This window comes from Papio anubis, chromosome X, assembly GCF_008728515.1.
Source record: "Papio anubis isolate 15944 chromosome X, Panubis1.0, whole genome shotgun sequence".
Taxonomy (NCBI): Eukaryota; Metazoa; Chordata; class Mammalia; order Primates; family Cercopithecidae; genus Papio; species Papio anubis.
Window position 1 is genome coordinate 35,607,662 of NC_044996.1, and position 19,590 is coordinate 35,627,251.

The following is a 19,590-nucleotide window of genomic DNA, read 5'->3' on the forward strand; positions in this document are numbered from 1 at the left end:
GATTTTGCTCACAGTTGCTGATGGGGTAAATCCATCCTTTTGTTGTGTGTATAGGGGACAGGGGTGGGGGTGTTATTCAGAAAGAAGACTCTAATGACTTGATCATCAAAACTGGTAAGAATTAACATAGTTTTTCTGTTTGTGATAGAGGTGGAGTCTCACTGTGCTGCCCAGGCTGGTCTTGAACTCCTAGCCTCAAGCCATCCTCCCACTTAGCCTCCCAAAGTGCTGGGATTATAGGCGTGAGCCACCAAAATTCTTAACCAGGTATTTTTTTTTTTTTTTGAGACAGTCTCTATTGCCCAGGCTGGTGCAATCTTGGCTCACTGCAGCCTCTGCCTCCTGGGTTCAAGTGATTCTCCTGCCTCAGCCTCCCGAGTAGCTGGGACTACAGGCACCTGCCACCACACCTGTCTAATGTTTGTATTTTTAGTAGAAACAATGTTTCACCATGTTGGCCAGGTGGGTCTCCATCTGTTGACCTCATGATCTGCCTGCCCTGGCATCCCAAAGTGCTGGGATTATAGGCATGAGCCACCGCGCCTGGCCCTAACCAAGTCTTCAACGGTTTGGAATTATCACTGCTTATGTTATAAGCCTGCTCAGGAAAGGAAAGTATATTGAAAACAAGTCAGTCTTCTCCTTAATTTGGGGGAGATGAAGAAATGTGAATATGATTAGAATGTTACATTAAAAAGATAATGGGTGTTAAACATATAAAGATGAGGACACCACTGGAAATGTAATTATAACACCAACATAGGTAAGGGAAACTTGTTGCTAGGGTCAGCTCAAGTCCTCTGCTTAACTGAGCTAGTGCAGTCAGCACCGACATGTGATTTCCCTTTTGCTTACAGTTGTAAAAATCTGTAACTAATTTAGCCTTAAGCATTTGGTGGCCCTATCCTCTAGGGGCATACAATAGGTCTGCAATTCTATGATAGCAGATTTTTCTCATTTGGCTGAAATCATATGAAATACTTTCTTTCTGGGGGAAAGATATGAAAGGATTTTCTATACTGAAAAGGAATAAAGAAGGGATATCAAGACTAACAATACAAATTCAGTATATCTTGTAATGAATTTTCATCTTTGCCTCTTTCAGTCTTTTTCTCTGTCTCTTCCCTCCCCAATCTCACTATTTCTGCCTAGGGACTTCCCTTTCTCATTTATCCATCTGCTTCCTCTTCTTCCTCCATCTCCAATATCTGTCATCTTTAATAGGATAGTTTATTTCATTTATTTATGTCTTAATAAAGATTTGAGATATAACATCCCCAGTTTTTCTAATGCAGATCAGCAGAATATTTCCTTTCTCATTTCTAAAGCAAAATGAAACACAAAATTAAATTGCTCATAACTATGTAGCTGTTAATAACTTTTTTCCTGTAGTCCAATTGCCCTCCAGAGAAACCAGGTTCTCTCACCTTCCTTAGAGGTTAACAAAAACATGTATAAATAGTTACTTACTCTTGGATGAAAAGCTATGGCAGTGACAAAATCTATATGTTGAAAACAGCAAAGGCATTCTCTTCGAGAAATGTGCCATAATCTGACTGTTTTATCCATTGAAGAAGAAAGAAGAAAGTAGTTCTACGGAGAAAATGACATTGACTATGTTATCACTATAAGAAAAAGAACCCTATTTATACAATAAAAGTGAACTTTTGGTTTTTGTATTCCAACAGTTTTGTTATTGTTAAATGCAGCACTGGAAAGAACAAAAGATTATCAAATTCACTTGGAAGATCCTATTTTCCCCTAAACAGTTAAATACCGTCTTTCATTGATTCTAAAACTTTTTGACATTACCTGTTCTGAAATTCGGATGAATCTTATCAATGTCTAAAGAAATCTGCCAGGCACCAGCAGAGAACTAACGTGTGCCTTGGTTGTTATCACCTGCATATGGGAACTTAGCTATCAGTATAAGATATTTATTCATTTTATTGTCACTTCAGTTATTTTCACACTGATAACACTGGTGAATTTTAACTCACATAGATCTCTAATTGTCATTTAAAATGTCTTCAAAAAGATTACCCTATAATGCAGCATGGAAATGAAAAGTTATTGTGCACCTGTCATACTCTAGGCAAGAAAATTAGAGAACAAAAATTGTCAAATCTTTCAGAATAGACCACAGAATGTTCAAGGCTAGAACATGGTAGTGTAACTGACTTAGGCACTGTGATGGCCCCATCACCCAGGAACCAAACATTTCTGTCAAAAGCTTTCAGCTGGCAGAAGCTCATTAATTCCTAAACATAATCTATTTAAGGAGGAGAACTATGAGTTATACTGAATGAGAAAACTCAAATGACACCTCTGTATTCTTTGGTGTGCCTAAAGGTGCTAAACAAATCAAGGCAATGATGACATTTATCGCATACTTCTATGTGTTAAGCATTATTCTTTGCATAATATAGCAACACTATGAGGTAGGTACATTGTGGTATACCTGTTTTCAAATAGATGGTATACTTTATGATTAAAAGTAAAGAATTAAAAAACAGAATTTGGAAGATTTACAATAATCTTTGAAATATCTAACAACAATCATTTTTATTTTCAAGATCCACTCAGTTCCAGAAAAGTTTTGAAGAGTACATGCAGTTTGCATTATAATTTCCTGTTGATTAATAACAACTGTATAAAAACTTAACCTATGGCACACCATGAACCTATGTTCATTAAAACTGACTTTATTTGGCTAGGCACAGTGGCCCATGTCTGTAATCCCAGCACTTTGGGAGGCTGAGGCAGGTGGATCATTTGAGGTCAGGAGTTCGAGATCAGCCTGGCCACCATGGTGAAATCCCGTCTCTACTAAAAATACAAAAAAATTAGCTGGGCGTGGTGGCCCATGCCTGTAATCCCAGCTACTCGGGGAGGCTGAGGCCAGAGAATCGCTTGAACCTGGGAGATGGATGTTGCAGTGAGCTGAGATCATGCCACCGCACTCCAGCCTTGGGACAGAGCAATACTCCGTCTCAAAAAATCACAAAGCAAAACAAAACAAAAAAACCACAAAAAACAGAAACTGACTGTATTCAATTTCTGCAACAGTTCTTTGCTTTGAGCATGTGAAAGAGGTATGAAGACATCCCTAAAATATTAAGTGAAGGTGCTGAAGACATGTTAAGATTTCTTCCAAATAAGTATTCTTTAAGAAAGGCTTGTTCTTTTATAAGTATTTAGTAAGTACTTCTTATTAAATAAATGAAATTAAATAACTTTCTTAAACTAAGCACTGATCTTGGAAGTCAGATAAATTAGATTAAAATCTAAGTTCTACCCATAACTAATTTTGTGATTTTTAGATAGGTCACAGGGGCTCAATCTCTTCATCGAGACAAAATCAGATTGTCTACCTCACGGGGTTGTTATTGTAAGAATTAACAGGGTAATTCTTGTTACTGGCACAAAATACATCTTCAACAAATAGAAAACTCACTATACGCACTGTGATAGACATTAAAGAGAAACAATATCTGGTTTGAGTTGGTGTTAATAATATCTGGTTCCTACCCTGGAGAGGCTTAGAATCTTGTTGCAGAAATTTTGTTGCTTTCCTCTGGATGGAGGTGGGGTGGAGGGATTGGGGTATGAGGATAGATCTTTAGGAACCATTCCTGCATGGGGCAGCACCTCACTGAAATAACTCATCTAGACTAGTGCTTCTCAGACTATTTCTGGTGAAGGACTGTTTTTGTTTTTTAAATTTCCAGTGAGTTGTGGACTGAAACTATTTTAAAACACAGAAAACATTTACTAGAAAAATGAAATAAAAATAAAAGGCATATAAAATATAAGCCCCATTTTGTATTATTATACAAAATAGAAGCCCAGGTTTTAAAAGACTAAACAGGTACAAACTTAATGTGAAAACTGCCATAAACACTTCTAAATAGTTTACTCTAGGTTTCTGCACTTATCTCTTCACAGACTGATATTCTATATTCATATTGTCAGGGACCAGGAAGACCAGGTGGTTTATAGGCTAGCACTAGTCCTTAAAAATGCACATTACTCACTTGAGACAATTCGGTAGCTGGATAGATACTAAATCATATTACTGCTGCCTCCTAAGAGATAGAATGGAAATAAAGTATAAAATGGAAAGTATAAAAAATTTATGATTTCTTAAATCTTTCAATGTGTCCAACATGTTATTTTTGTCATCCTGTTTCCTTGTAGTGATTAGCTATTGTGACACTAGAATGGGCTAGAGAGTAATGCTCCAAAGTCATGGGGTTTGAACCTAAACTCCCGTAACTCCCTAGCTATACGCCTTTAGGCATGTTCTTTAACACGTATGACCCTTGTTTTTTAAAATCCTTGATAAGGAAATGTCAACAATCTCATAAGGTTGTTTTGAGGGTATGAACAGAACACATGTAAAGTACTTAACTTTTGTCTGTGTCCCCAGTGGCTAAAATGCTACTTGGCAGATAGTGATGATGATAATGATGATGACTGCTAATATTAATTGGGCATTATTATGTTCTAGGCAAGCGTTTTATATTTACTAACTCAGTTAATCATTGTCATCACTGCTAATATTAATTGAGCATTTATTATGTTCTAGGCAAGTGTTTTATATTTACTAGCTCAGTTAATCTTTCCCTATTATAACCCTATGAGGGTTTTTCAAAAATATATTTTATATTTTTTTATATTATATATTTTTATATTTTTATTATGTCTATTTTGCAGATGAGGCATGGTGAGGTTAAATAACTTGCCCAAGGTCACACAACATAAGGGGCAGACTAGGACGAATATATACCTTGGGAGTCTGACTCCAGAGGTCATTTCTTAACCAGGTGGTAAAATGATCAACGGATATGTTTTGAGTGAATGAAAAGTACTTGGTACATAGCAGGTATAGTTGCACAGGTTCTCAATTTTTTTTAAACTATTAAATATTTCCTCCATGAAACAAACAAGGGAATAGTCAGTGAGATAGGAAGTGAATCTAGAACATACAGTGCTCCAAAATCAAGTAGTTCAAGAAAGATCAATAGCATCAAATCATCAAATGCCAGAGAAAGGTTAAGGAGAATGAGTTCAAAGAAAAGGTATTAATTCTGGTAAGAAGGTGGTTATAACAGTTAATTTTATGTATCAACTTAGCTAGTACTAAATTATTTAATTATTAAGCTAGTACTCAACTATTTAATCAAACACCAATCTAGTTGTTGCTGTGAAGGTATTCTGTACATGTAATTAATCCATACTCAGTTGATTTTAAGTAAAGGAGATCACCCTTGACTATGTGGGTGGGCCTCATCCAATCAGTTGAGGTTTCCCAGAGAAGAAATTCTGCTTTAAGACTATAGTATCAGCTCCTTACACACAGAATTAATATATGATTCAAATAAGAATTTCTTACTTTAGACCATGAAAGATCAAGGAGATCAGCAGTATGCCCTTTATATTTGCAAAATGGCCGTTGCCGAAAGGGTGCGTTTTTATCATCAGGGTCTTCATCAGTTCCACTGCATACCTATTTGGATATAAAGATAAACTCTGAAACCGCAATGTAAAATTAGTTTCACATTCTTCCCACCCCATCTGTTCTCTCACCATTTTGTATGATGCCTGCTTGAAATCTTGAGTCACCAAAAGCAAGCTCCCCTTTACGCTGATTTACGACTTAGTACCTCTTCATCTTCTTGCCCTAACAAACCAGGGTCATCCCTGAAGACATCGTGCTATCACAATCTTTTCCCTCCTTAACAGAGCCCCCACTTTGTCCTTTTTCTAAGCAACTGTTCCTTCAGGAGAGGTGAGGGCCAATACCGGGGTGAATCATGATTGGTCTAAGCTAATGAAGATTAGCTGATTTCCCTTCCCAGTGATGACTTGTTAGGCCTGTGGTACAATTTCCATTAATTAGACATTGGGCAAAGTTTATGGGGCGGGGATGAGGGGAGGCTTCTAGGGATATTTTCTCACCCTTAAAAAGGGGCATACTAATAGGACTCCTCCTTTCCTGCATCTGAACATTGCTGTCTTCATGTGACAACTAAGACTGTAGCAGCCATCTTAAGACCATGAGCGTAAAAAGCCGAATGGAACAAAACAAAGAGTACAAAGCAAGGAAATAGTAGGATGATGCTACTGAGCTGCTGAATTAACCAACCCTGGAACCGCCTTACCTCCAGAGTTGCTTCCTCATTGTTTAAGCCATTTTCAGTTGGATTTCTGTTATTTGAAGTTAAAAACATACTGACAGAGGTAGGTGGAAAATAATGCTATACATGTGTACTGTGCATCTAGTTACAACATGCTTTCATATTCATTATCTGAATAAATTCTAATAACTCTGTGAGGTAGGTGTTAACATTATAAAGATAAAGAAATTAGTAAAAACGAACAAACAAAACACACAAAAAAACCCTGAGGATCAAAGAGGTTAAAATAATATTTTAAAGGCCACACAGCCACCTGTGAACAGCAGAACCACAGCAGTAATATAAGTCATCTAACTGTACGTCCAAAGTTTGTCCTTCAAATGTTTTACATGACGTAGCATGAGCAAGAACAGAGGGTTAGCTAAGCCTTGCATATTTAGGGAAAGGTAGTTAGGATGACGAGGACAGAGAAAACAGCATATGGAGATGTAGTTGGAAATTAGGGTAGAAAGGTACTTTGAGATCACGTTTAAAAAGGCCTCGGCCAGGCACGGTGGCTCAGGCCTGTAATCCCAGCATTTTGGGAGGCCGAGGCAGGCAGATCACCTGAGGTTGGTAGTTTGAGACCAGCCTGACCAACATGGAGAAACCCCGTCTGAAAACACAATATTAGCCGGGTATGGTGGCACATGCCTGTAATCCCAGCCACTTGGGAGGCTAAAGCACGAGAATCGATCGCTTGAACCTGGGAGGCGGAGGTTGCGGTGAGCTGAGATTACGCCATTGCACTCCAGCATGGGCAACAAGAACGAAACTCTGTCTCCAAAAATAAATAAATAGATAAATAAATAAAATAATAAAAAGGCCTCAAATTTGTGGCTTAAAAGTTCAGACATGGAGAGCCAACACAGGTTTCTGAAAGGAAAAAACACCACCATCTTACGGGTGCTTCAGAAAAAGAACTCTGGGCAGTAATGTAAAAGATGGTTTGGAGAGAGCATGGAGGCAGGAAAAGTAGTGAATAAGTTTAAGTAAGAATAATGAGGGCCTGAATTAGGACAGTGGCATGGGGATAGATTAAAAACTACCACTATTATTCATGTAGAACTTTATAGTTTATAAAAATCTTCACATCAACCATGGAGGTAGACCACCAACACAGACTCCTATAACCTTTGCCAAGCACTTCTAATGCTAGATGACTACCATCCCCGCCCCCCTCAATTTTGCTACCAGACTAGTGAGCACTGCGGGAGACATACAGCTAAACAGGCTTCCCTCATTACATACAAATCAGATTTGGAGTTTCATTCTTGTTGCCCAGGCTGGCGAGCAATGGCATGATCTTGGCTCAATGCAACCTCTGCCTCCCAGGTTCAAGCCATTCTACTGCCTCAGCTTCCCAAGTAGCTGAGGTAACAGGCACATGCCACCACGTCTGGCTAATTTTTTATATTTTTGGTAGACACAGGGTTTCACCATGTTGGCCAGGCTGGTCTTGAACTCCTGACCTCAGGTGATCCACCCGCCTCGGCCTCCCAAAGTGCTGGGATTATAGGTGTGAGCCACCACGACCAGACTAAAGTTTTTTTTTTTTTCCAGACAGGGTCTCACTCTGTCGCCCAGGCCCAGGCTGGAGTGCAGCGGTGCGATCTTGGCTAACTGAACCTCCTCACCCCCGGGTTCAAGCGATTCTCCTGTCTCAGCCTCGCACGTAGCTGGGACTACAGGAGCCCACCACCGTGCCCGGCTAATTTTTGTATTTTTAGTAGAGACAGGGTTTCACCATCTTGGCCAGGCTGGTCTCGAACTCCTGACCTCATGATCCACCCGCCTCAGCCTCCCAAAGTGCTGGGATTACAGCAGTGAGCCACCGCACCCGGCCTAAATTTTTTAAATTATAAAGTAATACATGATCAGCGTAGACAATTCGGAAAACAAAAAACAGAAAAATTAAAATCACCCCAAACCTGCTAACATTTTGTCTCTCTCTTCAACTTTTCATTTTTAAAAATTGTATTTGAAATCATATTAAACATGAAATTTACCAACCTTCCCATTATACCATGAGCATTTTCTGTATTTCATGCTTTGAAAACATTTAGTAGCTGCATAATATGGATGTATCACGATTAATCATTCTTCCTTTGTTGGTCACTTAGATATTTCCAACTTTTCTGCTAGTAAAAACAGTAATTTGGCCAGGCGTGGTGGCTCATGCCTGGGATAATCCCAGCACTTTGGGAGGCTGAGGCAGCCAGATCACCTGAGGTCAGGAGTTGGAGACCAGCCTGGCCAACATGGTGAAACTCCATCTCCACTAAAAATACAAAAATTAGCCGGGCGTGGTGTGCACCTGTAATCCCAGCTACTAGGGAGGCTGAGGCAGGAGAATCACTAGAACCCGAGCCAGACTCCACCTCAAAACCAGAAAACAAACAAACAAATAAAACCCAGTAATTCAATGAATGCCCTGGAACATGAATCTTTATCCATATTTGACTATTTCCTTATTATTATTATTATTATTATCATTATTATTATTTTGAGACTGAGTCTTGCTCTGTTGCCCAGGCTGGAGTGCAGTGGCACGATCTTGGCTCATTGCAACCTCTGCCTCCTGGGTTCAAGCAATCCTCCTGCCTCAGCCTCCCAAGAATCTGGGATTATAGGCACACGGCACCACGTGTGTCTAATTTTTGTATTTTTAGTAGAGACAGGGTTTCACTATGTTGGCCAGGCTGGTCTTGAACTCCTGATCTCAAGTGATCCACCTGCCTCAGCCTCCCAAAGTGCTGGGATTACAGGCATGAGCCAGTGCTCCTGGTCTATTTCTTTATCCTTATATTAGGGTTATTACTGGGTCATAAAGTTCAAACCTGAAACTTTTATAGTCTGTTTTTTTTTAAATGTTTTGAATTAAAAAATAATACTTCTTATTTTAAGTTCCAGGATACATGTGCGAATGTGCAGGTTTGTTACATAGGTAAACATGTGCCAGGGTCGTTTGCTGCACCTATCAACCCATCACCTAGGTATTAAGCCTCACATGCACTGGCTATTTTTCCTGATGCTCTCCCTCCCGCCATCTCCCTGACAGGCCCCAGTGTGTGTTGTTCCCCTCCCTGTGTCCATGTGTTCTCACTGTTCAGCTCCTACTTATAAGTGATAATGTGTGGTGTTTGGTTTTCTGTTCCTGCATTAGTTCGCTGAGGATAATGGCTTCCAGTTACATCCATGTCCCTGCAAAGGACAAGCTCTCATTCCTCTGTAAGGCTGCATAGTACTCCATGGTGTATATATACCACATTTTCTTTATCCAGTCTATCATTGATAGGCATTTTTGTTGATTCAATATCTTTGCTATATGGAATAGTGCTGCAATGAACATATGCCTGCAGGTATCTTTATAACAGAATGATTTCTATTCCTTTGAGTATATACCCAGTAATGGGATTGCTGGGTCAAATGGTATTTCTGGTTCTAGGTCTTTAAGGAATTGCCACCCTGTCCTCCACAATGGTTGAACTAATTTACATTCCCCTCTTTCGTTTGCTTTAATAAAAGTAGGTAAGCATAAAAGAAAACTTTAGTAAAACAGAGTATAAAGAATCAAAAGATGTAAAATCCTATCACTCAGAGATAAAGAATATTATTAATAATTTAGCGTATTTCCTTAAAGTCTTTTATCTATGAATATTTATAGGGCCAGGCATGGTAGTTTGTCCCTGTAATCCCAGTGCTTTGGGAGGCTGAGGCAGGAGCATTGCTTGAGGCCAGGAGTTTGAGATCAGCCTGGCCAACATAGTGAGACTGTCTCTACAAAAATAATAATAATAATTTTTTTTTTTTTTGAGATGGAGTCTTGCTCTGTCACTCAGGCTGGAGTGCAGTGGTACAATCTTGGCTCTCTGCAACCTCTGCCTCCTGGGTTCAAGCAATTCTCATGCCTCAGTCTCCTAAGCAGCTGAGATTACAGGTGGCTGTCACCATACCTGGCTACTTTTTGTATTTTTAGTAGAGACGGGGTTTCACGATGTTGACCAGGCTGGTCTTGAACTCCTGATCTCAAGTGATTCACTCACCTTGACTTCCGAAGTGCTAGGATTACAAGTGTAAGCCACCGTGCCTAGCCCAAAAATTATTTTTTAATAAAAAAAGTAGGCCAGGCACAGTGGCTCACGCTTGTAATCCCGGCACTTTGGGAGGCCGAGGTGGGTGGATCACGAAGTCAGGAGAGGGAGACCATCCTGGCTAACATGGTGAAACCCCATCTCTACTAAAAATACAAAAAAATTAGCCGGGCGTGGTGGCGGGCGCCTGTAGTCCCAGCTACTCGGGAGGCTGAGGCGGGAGAATGACCTGAACCCGGGAGGCGGAGCTTGCAGTGAGCCAAGATCGCGCCACTGCATGTCAGCCTGGGTGACAAAGCAAGACTCCATCGAAAAAAAAAAAAAAAAAAAAAAAAAAAAAAAAAAATGGTGGTGCTTGCCTATAGCACAAGCTACCCAGGAGACTGAGGTGGGAGGTGGGAGGATTGCTTGAACCCAGAAGTTCGAGGTCACAATGTGCTATGACGGTACCACAGCACTCCAGCATGGGTGACAGAGGGAGATTCTTATCCCTTAAAAAATATATGTATATTTATAGGTGCTTTTTAGCCAAAATTGTGATAATATTGTATCCAATTTTACATTCTGCTTTTTTCACTTTATGTTTTATTGTGACCATTTTTAACATCATTAAATAGTCTTTGAAAACAATTTAAGGAGTGCATGTATTTTACTGCATGGGTTATACCAGTTTTTATTTTCCAACTGTTAGAAATTAAAGTTGTTGCCGGGTGTGGTGGCTCACGCCTGTAATCCCAGCACTTTGGGAGGCCGAGGCAGGTGGATCACCTGAGGTCGGGAGTTCAAGACCAGCCTGACCAACATGGAGAAACCCCGTCTCTACTAAAAATACAAAATTAGCCGGGGTGGTGGCGCATGCCTGTAATCCCAGCTGCTCGGGAGGCTGAGGCAGGAGAATCGCTTGAACCCGGGAGGCGGAGGTTGCGGTGAGCCGAGATAGCGCCATTGCACTCCAGCCTGGGCAAAAACAGCGAAACTCTGTCTCAAAAAAGAAAGAAATTAAAGTTGTTCAAATTTTAGCTATTATGAGATGAGAATCTTTTTACATATCTTTCAGAATATCTAATAATTTTTTGGTTTCTTTTTGTTTTTTGTTCCATTTTTTGGTATTTATTTTTTCTTGATTATTCCTTTATGATAAATTATTAAAGGTAGAATTACCAAGTAAAATGTTATATACATATATTTTTCTAGTTTTCTTTCTTTCTTTTTTTTTTTGAGATAGGGTCTTGTTCTGTCGCCCAGGCTAGAGTGCAGTGGCATGGCTTCGGCTCACTGTAACTTCCGCCTCCTGGGCTCCAGCAATCCTTTCACCCCAGCCTCCTGAGTAGCTGGGACCACAGGCATGTGCCACCACACTCAGCTAATTTTTTGTGTTTGTAGAGACAGGGTCTCTCCTTGTTGCATGGGCTGGTCTTGAACTCCTGGGCTCAAGTGATCCTCCTGCCTTGGCCTCTCAAAGTGCTGGGATTACAGGCATGAGCCACCATGCCCGGCCATTGTCTATTTTTCATTATGGGCATTTTAAATATATACAAAAGTAGATGGAAGAGTATAATGAACTCCATATAATATAATGAACCCCATGCATCCATCACCTGCTTTGATAATTATCAAAATTTTACCTACTTTATCAATCTTCCCATTTTTGTTTAGTTTTGCTGCAGCATTGAAAGCAAGATCTAGACACTAATAATTTTATCAGTAGACACTTCTATATATACCGCCAACTGATAACCCTTCTTTTAAATATGATTACCATGCCATTCTCAGGCCTAAAAAATACCATTTATATCATCTAGTATCTAATCCATACTCAGATTTTCTAATTATCTAAAGATTTTTCTTTTTGAGACAGTCTCACTCTGTTGCCCAGGCTGGAGTGCAGTGGCGCCATCTCAGCTCATTGCAACCTTCCACCTCCCGGGTTCAAGTGATTCTCCTGCCTCAGCCTCTGGAGTAGCTGGGTCTACAGGCCCACGCCACCAATCCCAGCTAATTTTTTTGTATTTTTAGTAGAGACGGGGTTTCACCATGTTGGCCAGGCTGGTCTCTAACTCCTGACCTGAGGTGATCCATCTGCCTCGGCCTCCCAAAGTGCTGGGATTACAGGCGTGGGCCACCACGCCTGGCCTATCTAAAGATATTATAAAGTTGGGTTGCTATGGAAAATTATAAGGCTTTTGACATTCATTAGCACATACAATATGTAGCAGATATATTGTATTGCTTATTTGGAATACCAGAATGAACAAGACATTTCTTAACTTTTTTTTTTTGAGATGGAGTGTTGCTCCGTTTTCTAGGTTGGAGTGCAGTAGCACGATCTTGGCTCACTGCAACCTCCACCTCCCAGGTTCAAGTGGTTCTCCTGTCTCAGCCTCCCGAGGAGCTGGGAATACAGGTGCCTGCTACCACACCTGGCTAATTTTTGTATTTTTAGTAGAGACGGGGGTTTCACCTTGTTGGTCAGGCTGGTCTCGAACTCCTGACCTCAGGTGATCTGCCCACCTTGGCCTCCCAAAGTGCTGGGATTACAGGCATAAGCCACCATGCCTGGCCCTCGTCTTCTTATAGTTTTTTCTCAGTATAGAAGTCAGAATGATCCTTTTAAAATATATCAGATTATGTCATTCTGTTTGAAAACCTACTAATTCCCATCTTACTCAGAGCAAAAGCCAAAGTCCTTGCAACGGCCTGTATGTTCTGATCCCCGCATCCACACCTCTATGTTTTCCTTTTCTATTTTCCTCTCCTTCTCACTCACTGGCTCCAGCTGACCAGGCCTTGCTGCTGTTTCTTGAGCACACCAGAACTCCTGCCTTATAGCAGCTTCACTTGCTGCTCTCTGTACCTGGAATGGTCTTATCATATGATCATTTCCTTACCTCCTTCGTATTTTGCTTGAACAATAACTTTTCAGTGAAGCTTTGCTCACCCACCTTATTTACTCCCTGACATCCCACTTTGTCTGTTTTACTTTTCTTCACAATACTGATTACCTTTGGAGATACACATGCAAAATAACCCCATGAAGTTGGACTCTTATATTACACCATATACAAAAATAAACTCAAAATGTATTAAATACTTAAATGTAAGGCCTGAAGCTGTAAAACTCCTAGAAGAAAACAGGAAAAAAGCTTCTTGACATTGGCCTTGGCAATGATTTCTTGGATATGACACCACAAGCACCAGCAACAAAAGAAAAAATAAGACAAAGGGGACTGTATCAAACTAAAAAGCTTCTGCACAAAAAAAGAAACAACCAACAACATGAAAAGGCAACTTACAGAATGGAAGAAAATATTTGCAAACCATATCTAATGAATGGTTAATATCTAAAATATATTAGAAACTCCTACAACTGAATGTCAAAAACCCCAAAATTCAAACAACCCAATTTTTAAAATAGGCAAAGGACCTAAATAGACATTTCTCCAAAGAAGACATACAAATGGCCAATGAGTATATGAAAAGGTGCTCAACATCACCAATTAATCAGGTGATTTGACTTCCAAATCAAAACCACAATGATATATCACCTCACACCTATTAGGATGACCATTATATATATATAAGAAAAGATAACAAGTACTAGTGAAGATGTGGATAAAATGGAACCCTGCACACTGTTGATGGGAATGTAAATTGGTGCACCTACTATGAAAACCAGTATGAAAGTTCCTGAAAAAATTTAAAATAGAACTACCATATGATCCTGCAATTCCACTTCTGGGTATATATTTAAAGTAAATAAAATCAGTATGTCAGAGAGGTTTCTGAACTCCCATGTTCACTGCAGCATTATTCACAATAGCCTAGACATGGCAACAACCTAAATGTTCATTGACAGATGAATGGATAAAGAAAATGTGGCATATACACACAACAGAATACTATTCAGTCATAAAAAGAAAATCCTGGCATTTGTGATACATGAATGAAACTGGAAGACATTATGCTAAGTGAAATTAAGCCAGATACTTTTTGGACAAATACTACATAATGTCACTTATATGATGAACCTAGAAACATCAAACTCATAGAAGCAGAGTAGAACAGTGATTGCGAGGCCCTGGGGCTGGGGAAACAGGTGGTATTAGTCAAAGGGTACAAAGTTTCACTTTCAGAATGATAAGTTCGAGAGATCTATTATATAGCACAGTGCCTACAGTTCACAATACTGTATCGTATACTTAATAAATAAGAGGATGAGAATAAACTTTTATAGGTGATGCTTGGGTTATGGCACAGATTCTGGTGATGGTTTCATGCTTATATACTTATCTCCAAACTCATTAAGTTCTATATAATAAATATATACAGCTTTTCGTATACCAATAATACCTCAATAAAGTGGTTTAAAAAATTAACTTATAGCCTGGTGCAGTGACTCACGCCTGTAATCCCAACACTTTGGGAGGCCAAAGCGGATGGATCACCTGAGGTCAGGAGTTTGAGACCAGCCTGGCCAACATGGTGAAACCCCGTCTCTCCTAAATACAAAAAATTAGCTGGGAGTGGTGGTGTGTGCCTGTAATCCCAGCTACTTGGGAGGTTGAGGCAGGAGAATCGCTTGAACCCAGGAGGCAGAGGTTGCAGTGAGCCAAGATTGTGCCACTGCACTCCAGTCCAGGCAACAAGAGTGAAACTCTGCTCAAAAAAACAAACAAAAAAAACCTTATAAAATTTACTTATTTTAATTTTCTGTCTTCTTTCACTAGAATGCATGCTCCATTCTATTTTTGTCTCTTGTTCACAGATATTTTTGTCTCTTTTGTTCACTTACTATATCTCTAGCTCCTAGAACAGTGATTAATAAAAATAGTAGGCACTTAATAAACATCTGTAGACTGAATGAAGACATAGTCCCAGACCTCAAGATGTCAATTCCTGGAGCATAATGGTTAAAAACATAAGCTCTAGAGACAGAGCAGGGTTCTAATTCTGATGCTATGACTGTGTGAAATTGTTGAGTTACTTAATAGCTCTAAACCTTCATTTGTAAAGTGAGGTTATGAATAGTACCAAGACAAATCTGTATCAAATGCTACATACCTACATTTCACAAAAATTCTCTCTCACTCCCTTATAGTTAACTTTCTTTACCCAAGTTCTAGATTCTAATGATACACTCTCAGAATTTTTTTTTTTTTTTTGAGACAGAGTTTTGCTCTTGTCACCCACGCTGGAGTGCAATGGCACGATCTTGGCTCACTGCAACCTCCACCTCCCGGGTTCAAGCGATTCTCCTGCCCCAGTCTCCTGAGTAGCTGGGATTACAGGCACATACCACCATGCCCAGCTAATTTTTGCATTTTTAGTAGAGACGGGGTTTCACCATGTTGGCCAAGCTGGTCCTGAACACTTGACCTCAGGTGATCTGCCTACCTCAGACTCTCAAAGTGCTAGGATTACAGGCATGAGTCACTGTGCCTGGCCCAAAAAAATTTATTTGAGACAGGGTCTTGCTCTGTTGCCCAGGCTGGACTGCAGTGGTGATCACAGCTCATTGTAACCTCAAACTCCTGAGCTCAGGTGATCCTCCTGCCTCAGCCTCTCAAGTAGCTGGGACTACAGGTACATGCCACCACGCTTGGCTTTTTTTTTTTTTAATGGAGACATAGTCTTGTTACCCAGGCTAGTCTCAAACTCCTGGACTCAAGCAATCCTCCTGCCTGGGCCTCCCAAAGTGCTGGGATTATAAGCATGAGCCACTGCACCTGGCCTATTCTCAAAAATTTTAAGCAGCAGTTAAATGCTATAACATCTATGCTAATGTTCCCCTAATCATGCACATTAAACATAAATTTTCAAGAAAAACATTAATTTCTAGGTAAATAGCATACTTGCAGCTTCTAGTATCAAAAAGAAATTTTATACTTATTAAAATGGATACAGTATATTCATATTTGCAATCTGATGCAATTATCAATTCTTAGAAACCATGAGGTCTAACAGTCTCTGCAAAAGCCAACTATTAAAAAAATCCCTACTTTATAAATTTCTAAGATAATGGAGTATATTAAACATGTACCTCTTCTTGACTTTCTTACATTTGTTGAGCTAATTTTGAAAATCAACAGAAACAGAAAATAGCCAGAATTCTAGCCTTGGCAATACCAATGCATAGGTGAGCGATCTTGGGTACATCCCTCTGTATGTTCAACTGTACAATACTTTTATATATTATATTTCACACAGATGCTAAGACAAAAGACTGAAAACGTACTTCAAAAGAGATGAAAAAGATATCACCATCATAAGAAAAAAAAGAATACACACATCAGGAACATAAACTCCATTGTGTTTACTGTGCCTAACTGTGGCTAGCACTAGGTTAAAAGATAATTCCTGGTGTCAAACTCTAATGGCATGTGAAATAGAAGCCTCTTTTAACTGTCCCCAAATAAAATGACAGAAGGGAAACAAACCCCAAATGATCTCTTCCAGAAAACAATGGATATAAATGTTATTTCTCATGTAAAAAGGTTTTGTATTCAATAAAATTTGAGTTACTAAGGTTTGTTTGGGGTTAGATGGATGTACTTAAGGATCTATAAGTAGGATTGCTGAAATAAGCACAATAAAAGATACTACAGATAGTCTCTCTTTTTAATAGTAATCAATGCCTGGAAACTGTATGGTAAATTAAACTAATAAAAGCAAGTCTTTTTCCCTAAAGCAAAGCAGTTAAAATTATCACTGCCACATTAGTCAGTGAGGCTTTATGGAGGAAGTGGGCCATAAAGAATGGGCATGCTTTGAATAGAAAGACGATCAAGGCAGGCATCCAAATAAGGGGAACAATAGGAATAAAGGTCCACAGGCAGGAATTCAACATGATTACAGGCCTACTACAGTCAGGAACGGAATTAGATTCCAAGGATACTAAAATCTGTGAAGTACAGTTCTTTGCCTTCAATCAGCCCAGAGCCTACCCAGGGAGACTAATAAGAAAGATGTGGTAATATCGGTATAAAAGTACCTATGATGTACTATTAGAATACAAATGAATAACAATTTTACCTGCTGGATTCAGGGAAAATAATAAGATATTTGAGCTGAATCTTGAAGGATAAGTAGGGCTTTGCCCTCTGAAGGAAACAGAGGGCATCTGTGGCAAAGCAAACAGCAGGGACAGAGACATGAAGGTGAAAGTGTTTAGTGTACAGACCTGTATCAGGCATGGCTGGTAGGATGTACAGGAACTAGGGAATTGGAACTGAGTCAAAAGTTAAGATTAGGCAATATAGGGAAGAATCTTATTGTGAAGGCGATAAAGGGCCGTCAAAAGATTTTAAACCACAAAGCCGGGCGTGGTGGCTCACGCCTGTAATCCCAGCACTTTGGGGGGCCGAGGTGGGAGGATCACTTGAGGTCAGGAGTTTAAGACTAGCCTGGCCAACATGGTGAAACCCTATCTCTACTAAAAACACAAAAATTAGCTGGGTATGGTGGTGAGTGCCTGTAATCCCAGTTACTTGGGAGGCTGAGGCAGGAGAACCCCTTGAACCCGGGAGGCGGAGGTTGCAAGTGAGCCGAGATCATGCCACTGCACTCCAGCCTTGGCAACAGAGCGAGACTCTGTCTCAAAAAAAAGAAAAAAAAAAATTAAACCACAAAATGGCACAGTTAATCTGTTTCGAAAAACCTGGCTGGCTGGTGGCAGTGTAGAAACTGAATTGGGTAGAGACCAGAGGCAGAAAAAACAATTAGGAGACTATGGCAAGCATTTAAATGAGTGTTAAAGTCCTAGATGATATGTGTGACAATTAGGGATGAGGGGGTAAGTTCCACAGGTATTTGTGAGTGGGGGTAGAGTGGCTAGGAATTTGTTACTAATTTGATATGTGGGTAAGGAAGAAAAAGTAATGGAGTATTTTTGATTGAGTTGAAAAGGTAACTTGTAGATAGATGTTGATGCCACTAAATAAGGTTCAGAAGTGAGGAGAAGCAGGTTTGTGGGTGAATGATGAAAATATTTCAATGAATGATCATAAAGATGACAGATTTGTTTAAAGTAGCAATAATTATATTAAGTTTAAATGGTATAAATGTACCAATTAAAAAACAGAAACTGGCAGAGTGGGTAAAAAAACATGATCTAACTATATGCTATCTATAAGAAACATTTTAAACATAATGGGATGCCATCATGGCAGACAGGAGGCAGGACTAGATTGCAGCTCCTACTCAGATGGACAGAGCAGCATGTGGAGGCTCACACCATGAATTTTAGCTGCAGATCGACTGCAAGAAAGAACCAGGAATCCCAAGAGAACCCACAGACCCTCTGAAGGAAGCAGAATGCTCCTGCAGGACCCAGGAGACACCCCGAATACTGTGAGTGCCCAAACTGCATAACTGGGAAAGGGAGATCCTCCTCTCCTGAATACACACCCCCACTGGGGAACTGAAGGGCTGTTTGCAGAAGTTTCTGACCTTACCTGGAGCTGAGTCAATTTAGAGAGCCCAGCGAAATATAGAAGTAGAGGAAGCAGCAGGAAAGCCCTGGGAGCTCGCCGGGTCTTCAAGCAGGCCATTCCTGTCTGGCACCACAGGGTTCCTTCGGGAGGGCACCAGAGGAGCAGGGAGGGGAAACACTATAGGGAGAAGGAAGTCTCCAGCTGAACTCCGTAACAATTTGAACTGGCAAGAAGCCTCCTGGCCAGAAGGGGGAGGGCACAAATCCGGTGTGCAGACTCCATAGGTGGGGTAAGAACCAAGCCCTTTTCTTTCGCAGCTGGGAGGTGGGTAGCCTGGGGCAAGTTCTCAGGCCGGATCCCACACTGCCTGGAAACAGACTTGGGGCTGTTGAGGAAGCATGCTGGGAGTAAGACTGGCCCTTTGGTTTGCGTGGGGGCTGGGTGAGGCCTGTGACTGCCAGCTTTCCCCCACTTCCCTGACAACCTGCATGACTCAGCAGAGGTGGCCATAATCCTTCTAGGTACGCAACTTCATTGACCTGGGAACATCACATCCATCCCCCACAGCAGCCTCAGCAAAACCCAACCAAGGAGATTCTGAGCTCAGACACACCTAGCCCTGTCCCCACCTGATGGGCCTTCCTTATCCACCCTGGTAGCTGAAGACAAAGGGCATATACTCTTGAGAGTTCTAGGGACCCACCCCCCGCCATTTCCACTCCATGCTACCACAGCCTGATGCTCTTTGGAAAGCGCCACCTCCCAGCAGGAGGCCAACCAGCACAAAAATAGAACATTAAACCACCAAAGCTAAGAACCCTCACAGAGTCCATTTCACCCCCCTGCCACTTTCACCAGTACAGGTGCTGGTGTCCATGGCTG

General features: G+C 40.5%; 1 protein-coding gene across 1 annotated transcript in view; it reads right to left on the minus strand.

The window, feature by feature from the left end:
• WDR44 (WD repeat domain 44) overlaps nucleotides 1-19,590 on the minus strand; it is a 102,320-nt gene that overhangs the window by 12,471 nt on the left and 70,259 nt on the right. The window contains exons 13-14 of the mRNA XM_031660451.1: nucleotides 5,399-5,512; nucleotides 1,471-1,593 (exon numbers count right to left, since the gene is read on the minus strand). Coding sequence (XP_031516311.1) covers nucleotides 1,471-1,593; nucleotides 5,399-5,512 — 237 coding nt within the window. The remainder of the gene's footprint in view (nucleotides 1-1,470; nucleotides 1,594-5,398; nucleotides 5,513-19,590) is intronic.